The 8,582-nt window shown below is 33.2% G+C and overlaps 1 protein-coding gene across 2 annotated transcripts; it reads right to left on the bottom strand.

The window, feature by feature from the left end:
* Positions 1–2,114: 2,114 nt before the first annotated feature.
* On the bottom strand, positions 2,115–3,462 carry LOC108779617 (uncharacterized). Of its 2 annotated transcripts, XM_018547065.1 has the most exons (3): positions 3,100–3,462; positions 2,906–2,971; positions 2,115–2,436 (listed from the first exon to the last, which is right to left on the bottom strand). In XM_018547065.1, exons 1-3 carry the CDS (start codon positions 3,443–3,445, stop codon positions 2,207–2,209), a joined length of 642 nt encoding a protein of 213 aa, XP_018402567.1. In that variant the 5' UTR covers positions 3,446–3,462; the 3' UTR covers positions 2,115–2,206. The 2 variants fall into 2 exon arrangements, with proteins under 2 accessions (XP_018402567.1, XP_018402568.1); XM_018547066.1 differs by lacking the exon at positions 2,906–2,971.
* Between the last annotated feature and the right edge of the window lie 5,120 nt (positions 3,463–8,582).

Here is an 8,582-nt window from a genome sequence, read left to right as displayed (position 1 = left end):
ATATTACACAAATTTTGTAAATCAAAATATGTCCAGCACTTATTGCAGTATGGAAATGCTAATATGACCAAATATAATTTAGAATTCTCAATAGATCCAAGTCTAATTCATATACGACAATGCTGATAGGTCCAAATTATACTAGAAATTTCAGTTACGTGTAAATATAAGTCATACTTGGAAATGCTATTATATCCAAAAATATGTGGAATACCAGATACTTCCAAATATATAAATTATTTTTTGGATATACTCGGCATTCCAGAACAACTTGGGCACATTAGCATTTCCAACAACGAGATAGATTTGGACATATTCAGAATTCCACACTCAATTGGAACATATCAGCATTTCCAATTAAGAGTATGATTAGGATATATCTGGAATTTCAGATGATTTGGAAATATTCGCTTTTACAGATAACAATTAATTTTGGTCAAATATAATTTTCCAGGTATGTATAAATTTGGTTATATCTGGCTGTCCACTGCACAAAACCGCATTTGGTCAAATATATACCAACTCTTATTGGAACTTATTTGGAATTTAGTGCAGGGAGCGCTATAAATAGCATGCATCCAATCGAACCGTGTTCAATCGTGTGCAAAGTAACGACAAAAGCAACTAAATTTCGTTACCGTTACCCAAAAAATGTAATTCGTTACCATTACAGTTACCAAAAAAAGAAAGTAACGCAGTTACCAGTAAAGTTACCAAAAAAGTAACTTGTAACTGTAACTTCGTTACAAGTAACAAGTTACTTCCATTCCCTGATTGTAAGATATTTATAATATATTCAGTGACAAATCTTATATTTCTTTTGTATAAACGCATTGTATTTAACATAATATATAAATGCATTTTAATATTAACCTTCCAATTCACCGGCTTCCATAGCGTCTTGATAAGATTTAAGTTTTTGAACATTTGGGATCTAGTTTGATCATATATCATCAAATTTGAATGATGGTTATGGCTGTTCAGTGGCAAATTAAAAAAATTTCATTTTTGAAATGGTCGGTTCTAACACGCCTGCTTTTTAGTTATCTCGTATATTTCCCACGATCAGGATCTACCCTGTAAAATATAAATACATTTCATTTTAATTTTTTATTTTGCATGACAAACTAAAAAAAGGATAAACAACTCACCACTTTAAATCAACAAGATCTGATTTTGTTATACTAAAATTATGATCTGCCACCAGATAAAAGAACGACATTAGTTCCAGCAGCAAGAATCTTCTGAATACGTTCCTTGGTAATAAAACGGGAAAAAAAAACGCTTGATGTAGTACATCCTGATTTCTTGGGTGATCAGAGACATCCTGTAAATATATGTACATATATATACATACGAATTTACACGAATAAAATAATAATAATAAACATAAATAATTACCTTATATATTTTTTTTCTAAACAATTTTCCGTTTCGAGTACTTTTTTGACATTCTTTTTGCTTCATTATACATGTAATTATTTTCATAGTCCTCTTGTAGTTTTCCATTTAATATTTTATTAACAAATATGCACCATTGAATAATGAACTGTTGTGCAGTTTCTTCTACTAAATAATTAATTAGGCTTGGGCAATGAGTGGAAAGTTTGGACAATGCTTCCAAATATATAACACTTTGTAATTTTTTTTTTACTTCAATTGTATAGCAGAACTGTACAAACTGCACTTCTGCAGCTTTTAATGCGTGCTCTATACCTTTTAAGATATCCTCACTTCTCAGACTTTCTATACATTCTGTACATTGCATAATCTTTTTATTTGTTAAAATATTTCGTAGTATTTTTTCTTCATTCACAAACAGATAACCTTTTGTTAGTGGTGGTATTGAAGCCTCTATACATTCAGTCTCTTCATCTTCTTCATCTTCAATATTTTTAGTTGCAGACATCATTGTCGATAAAGATAATGTTATACCTTCGTTATTTTCTTTGCAATTACCGAAAAGAGAATGCTTGGATGTGAAATTTGATACTAAAAGCGTTTTGAAGCAAGCACAGAATTGATATGGGGTGGGATTATTATTTCTGTGTCCCTGATCTCTTATTAGGCTGAAAAAGTTCTCAAGAACATCTTGATTGAGCAATTTTAAATTAAACGAAGAAAATCCACATGTTTGCAGTGTTTCCCACAAAAGTTTTGCGCCTTTTATTGTCCATATCCAATTCTTCAAACATTTGGTATTATGTCATACATATTTATGGCTTTCATTGTCGACAAAATCCATTTTGGAAATTCGATTAACAGCGTTTTGCCAAAATGAAATGTGATTGCTTGATAAGTTAATAATACTGTTAAATTCTTTATTTTTCTTTTGGTTGAAGGAATCGAACAACTTATCAAAGAATAATATTATGTTTCCTGTCATTGCAGCACTCGGCGGTAAGTACATTTTTCCCAGCAAAGTATTTACAAAACCTGAAATGAAAAATGACTGAAGTAATTTAATCATTTTACTGAGAGAGTATTTTATATTTTATTATATTTTATATTTATTTATTGTGTTATAAAATATATTTTATTATTTATTTATTTATTTATTTATTATTATATAAAAATTGTATTATAAAAATTATTAATATTCATTCGTCATTTTATAATAAATACAATTTACTCTTTTTCCACCAAATCATTGTAATCACCAAATCAATGAAATTTGCAAAAGTATGGCTAATTACTTGTACGGCATATTTAACTTTCATTTTTGAAATCTGATTGGCGTAAATGTGTCGATCAATTATTTTTGGCATCTGTCGATGTTTTAAAAGCAAATATTTATCCATTTCGTATGCTATTATAATATCTTTCCATGATGCGTATTGTTTTTGTGACTCCTTCTCATATTTATTATTAACCAAATCTTTTGTCAACAAATTATTTCGTATACCTTTTTGTAGGTGTACGTAATCATATAAAGGAACGATCTCATGGTTTTTGAATAGAAATGTATTTTCTACGAGAAAAATAAAGCTTATCAGGATATATTATATGAAAATTTTATTAAGTTGTACATTAATAAAATTAAGTAATAAATTGTTTCATTAATAAAGTTTATAAAATTCAATATTAAATACGATTTACTTGGATTCTTATTCTGTCGACGTCGTACATCATTGCTCTCTTTTATGAACATATTAACAGCTGCCATATTTGTTCCTCCTTGATCGCACACGGTTGCCTTTGGTTTAAAACCACAGTTAATGAGGACTATTAACCACTGTTTTATACAGTTTAGTAATTGAACAGTTCGAGTTGCACTTTGACAAAATCCATATCCAAGAGGCATGTGATTACCAGATGCGAGACATCGAATGTAAAATACAATAACATGATCAGCAAATTTTCTAGTTCTTTGAATCCCCCAGTCTTCAAATCCAATTACTTTATCTTGTTTCCTATTATAATGAACAAAAGGTTGCAACGACATTTCATCCCAAATCAATAATACGTTTAAATCTTTGGGATTTACTTCTTTAGCGACTACTTTTAAATATTTTACAATGATTTTATTGCATCCAGATTGGAGAGTAATCTTTTGCAATTGCTTATCTAAAGTAGACGTGGAAGGGCACGGCAAATATTTAGAAATAAATTTATACGCAGCCGTAGATCTTCGGTAAATTCCTAAGCAAAATAACTTGTCTTGAACTGTATAACGTCTACCCTATTATAGTAGAAAAAAACAATAATAATTATATAATTGTATTTTTTTTGTATAATTTTTTACATCAATTTACTACAGTAATTAACATACAAGAAGAAGGAAACCAATAACGGTCAAAGCTGGATCACAAATGCTTATTAAAATTATGTGTGAATTTTATATACTGCGTAGTCCCTCTAATCGCGTGCTGAAAAATTTTTCTTGTATTCTTGAATCTTCTTGTATGTTTATTGTTTATCAATTGTACGGTCTTAAGAAGATTTTAGTATTTGTTACAATAATTAAATTATTAAAAGAAGAGAAATGCTCTAAAAAATTGAACCACATTTCGAATGAAAAAAGAATAACTAAATAAACAATGATTTCAAAAACATATAGAATAGAAATGAGAGGATAAAATCTATCTAAGCATCAATATCATTTATTACCGTAAAAATATTCTAAAATATGTAAGAAATCGTTTGTATACTTCTATTCTTTTATAACTAATAAACAGCTAGTAATATTATAAATATCAAACACGATAATAGGACAATTACAATAAGATCAATTTAATGAGACGACATATATACCTGTGATGGTACATCATTGTTTCTTTGGAGCATATTAATAAAATTCTGTCTAATCTGTAACGTTGAATCAGTATTTCTCTTAGTATCAGTATTTCTCTTAGTACCAATATTTCTCTTTGAATCAGTTTTTCTCAGTAGTCTCTTTAGCCGTCTTTTCTCTCGCTTCATTTTAACAACTTTAAAATACAGTTTCAGGGAGGTAGGACTCAATAAACTTTTACGAGTAATTTCACCAAGAATAGATCTTTCATTGGACAATGTCTTCTTAATACTGCAGATATCATTTTGTTGTTGCATTATTATTTTTGCATGCTGTTGCAATTGATTGTTTTGTCGAGCCAACATTTCTTGAACAGAATTAGTATATTGCTGATCATGTTCGACATTCGTATCGTCTACGTGTTGTGGTATATGTTCGACATTCGTATCGTCTGCGTGTGTGGTATATCTTCGACATTCGTATCGTCTGCGTGTGTGGTATATCTTCGACATTCGTATCGTCTGCGTGTTGTGATATATGTTCGACAATCATATCATTTGCATTTTGCGGTATATTTATGGATGGAATAGCAGCTTGTAATAAAATTCTTCTTGTTGAAGATCCACTGTAATCTTTATTACAAAAATGCTTATAACAAATTCTTATTTTCTTAAGATCATTTTCGTTCTCTATTGGTTTCATGTTCAAACTCTCAAACCATTTGTTGCGGCGTTCAATATTTTTTGGAAACATATGAGATGGAATGTTTTTTCCTGATAAACATCCCGGGATACAACATACTCGCACCATCTTATCAAGTCAATTATTAACAATCGGTTATTTATATGCACTGTGAACACTCCAGACACTGCCAGACACCTTCCACTTCTTAATAAATGGCCCGCGACCCGCGACCCGCGACCCACAATCAAATAGATCAAAACGGCCGGCCAGTATCGAAAATGCCGCACAAGGCGGTGAGTAACGTAAAATCTTAGATTCTTAATGAACGGCAAAACTGCTAGTATCAAAAATGCCGCACAAGGTGGCAAAATCTTGGCGAATCGAATGACACCGCAAAAAATCACTGCCAGACACTTTGTAAATACGCGTCAATACGCGTCCATGTTGATTTTGACAGCCATATTGAATATTAGTTCCGTATTTCCGGGTGTCATACAGCGGCGGCGCCACTAACGCTGATACCAGCAGTTACGAGGCCCTGGTCCATCGACTAAATTAGTCGATGGATCTGATGGATATGCGATGATTACAGCGCTGTAAATAAAAACGCATCAATGTATTCAATCGATAAATAAAAGAACTCTTTGATGCATTTGCGCTTCATGCGATTGATCAATCGATGAATTAAAAAACTCACCCATAAACTCACCGAATTCAGTTTTGTTGGGTAATATAACCTCAACGATTTTACGCAGCCATCCCTCGCGAATAACCTCGTTTGACGGTAGTTTGAAAAAACTTACATCTTTACGGCACTGATCACTATTGTTTCTGCAAACTTTAACCACGCAACGCACTATTTTGTGCGCTATTTTGCTCCGCTTCATATACGTACTGTATATAGGTATGTATATCCACGAGTTGCTTTCAACTTAAAGCGGGGAGCACAGACTTTTGCATAACGCATAAAGCATGTGCATAAGGAATTTCATTGGTCCATTTTCTTATGCATGAGTCAATGGACCAATCAAATTCTTTATGTATGTGGTTTATGCGTTATGCAAAAGTCTATGCTCCCCGCTTTATCCTGGTCAGGAAGTAAGATATAAGGAGACTCCACTCCGTAAAATAAAAGTGGACCCATTTTAGGTTTCGAGTTCAGCTTCCGATTCTGATGAGTGCGAGTAAGAGAAATAATCATTTCTCTTACTCGCACTCATGCGCAGCACTACTAAATTCACGAGCGCTGCGAGTGTCGAGAATCGGAAACGGAACTCGAAACCTAAAATGGGTTCATGTCTTGTAGACTGGCGAGACCGAGTGGAGTCTCCTTATATCTTCCTTCATGATCCTGGTGATGCGTCTTCCTCTATTGCATAGGGTGTGACAAGGACGAGTAGATGAACAAGTTTACCAACATTACTTTTCATTTTTTTTTTCTACTGGTTGGCACAATTTCAGCTTCTCCATGGATTTTCAGATCAGAAACTGAAAAGTCACAAGTATTGAGCACACCATGTATACACCACTGACAAGATAGCAGACAAACTGAATATTTTTGATTTATTTATGTGTATATAATTTGGGAATCGTTTGGGGAAATTTGGGAAAAGCATTTAAACATTTGGGTAATAGTATTTTTCTTGTTATTAACAAATTTTCTCATGTAACAAGTTAGCAGACAGCGATTTTATTTAATGAATTTTATGAATGGAATCGATCGGAAATCATTTGGGGAAAACGTCTTTATTATTATTTTCATTTGGGAAAAGTCGCTATTTTGTAATTCAATAGATTTATACGGTCGCGTTCAGCGGACTCAACAGTTGAGTGAGCGCTCGCTATTATTGGTGTATTCTTTTAGATCATCTACCCAGGTAGCAAACACACGTCATTTTGACGTCAAATTCTGGTCATGTTGGTACGAATGACGTCAGTGACCAAAAAGTGACCAACCGATATTATAAGCCCGGATCCTCATACGGACAACAGCTCTTTGACACCGGACACTGATTGGTGAAAAACGGGTTATGGGGGTAAATTTTACCCTCGCCACCGGTTTTTCACCAATCAACGTTTGGTGTCAAAGCGCTGTTGCCCGTATGAGGATCCGGGCTAACGTCATTATGACATCGTCATAATGACGTTATAATGACGTCATATTTTGGTTCTCCTTAATTTTCCTTTTAATAAGAAAAAAGATATAGTAATAGTAACCAAAAAGAAATAATTAAACACAAATAGCTGATTATCATTAAATTATTTTGTTAAAATAACAAAATACAATTTTTTTGTTAAATGAACAAAATATTGTAAATTTTTTTATTTAGCGACGGTACAAATTTATTTGCTTACTTACTTTTTGTAAATAACAAGGTAAAATTTTGTTGCCATTACAAAATAAGTGTTTTTTTTGTAATTTTAACAAAATAATCTGTTTGGGTAGACAAAATATTTTTATTAAAAGTATATATAGACAATTTGAAACATCTCTGTCAATAAGGTAACAGTGGAGCAGTACGTTAGGTGAACGACTCAGAACAGGACCATGGATCAAGTCACGAGTTCAAATCCTATCAGGTTTAAAAGTTTTTTCCTAGGTATTATTAGTCAGTTCAGCACTTAAGGAGAGGACACAAATGATGGAGAAAGAAATCTAATTAATAAGAACTGCTGTAACTTTTTTTTTTTGTGTGCGTCCACATGCGTGCGAGCAATATGGCACCCAAATAAGGACACTTCTGTCATGCGCATGACATTCACGCGTGCGGATAATTTTGCACGCGTGAATGCACTGTGAGACCATTGTGCGCGCATTTTGTTATCTGGGAACATGATGTTAAAATGACGTCCTTGCAATGACGTCAATAATTTTGCGAATTAGTACGTCATTAGTACGTCATTAAGACGTCATTTAGTGACGGCAGTCATGGTCAGTAAATGACCCAAATTTGACGTCAAAATAACGTATATTTGCTACCTGGGTAATCAAAATTTTTAATCTAGAAAAACGCACCAATAATAGTAAGCGCTCACTCAACTGTTGAGTCCGCTGAACGCGCCCATTGCGAAAATGAACAAAGCGAAAATCGTCAAAAATTAAACCCGATCTTCAAATAGGGTGTATTCCATTTCACGCATAATGCATCATTTATCCTTACTTAACATTCACTCAAACAATAATGATAAATGATGCATCATGCGTGAAATGGAATACACCCTACTTGAAGATCGGGTCTAATTGTAAAGTTAATTTTTGATGATTTTCGGTTTACTACACTTTTTTTACTACACTTACTACACCCACTACACTCGAGCTTTGTTCGTTTTCGTCAAAGACATAGGCCCGTATTCAGAACGCGCTAACAACGATGTTAGCGCACTAACTATAGTTTACGTCACGTATACTATAGAATTTTAGAGATAAAAGTGCGCTTTTATCGATAAAAGTGCGTTCTGAATACGGGCCAATGAGAATGGACTGCGCGATCCGTGTGTCAAAATGATCGATAGGGATGAGAGAGAGGGACCGTGGAAGACGGCCATCTCCCTCTCATTCTCTCTTCCATTACACCATCGAATGGAAAAAGATAGAGATGGCCGTCTTCCACGGACCCTCTCTCTCATTTTCGTCGACACATTTTGATACTACTTAGATACGGGA

Source organism: Cyphomyrmex costatus, unplaced genomic scaffold (genome assembly GCF_001594065.2).
Source record: "Cyphomyrmex costatus isolate MS0001 unplaced genomic scaffold, Ccosl1.0 scaffold602, whole genome shotgun sequence".
In the NCBI taxonomy this organism is placed as follows: Eukaryota; Metazoa; Arthropoda; class Insecta; order Hymenoptera; family Formicidae; genus Cyphomyrmex; species Cyphomyrmex costatus.
The sequence above is the reverse complement of the archived record's forward strand: the minus strand, read 5'-3'. Positions and strand labels throughout refer to the sequence as shown.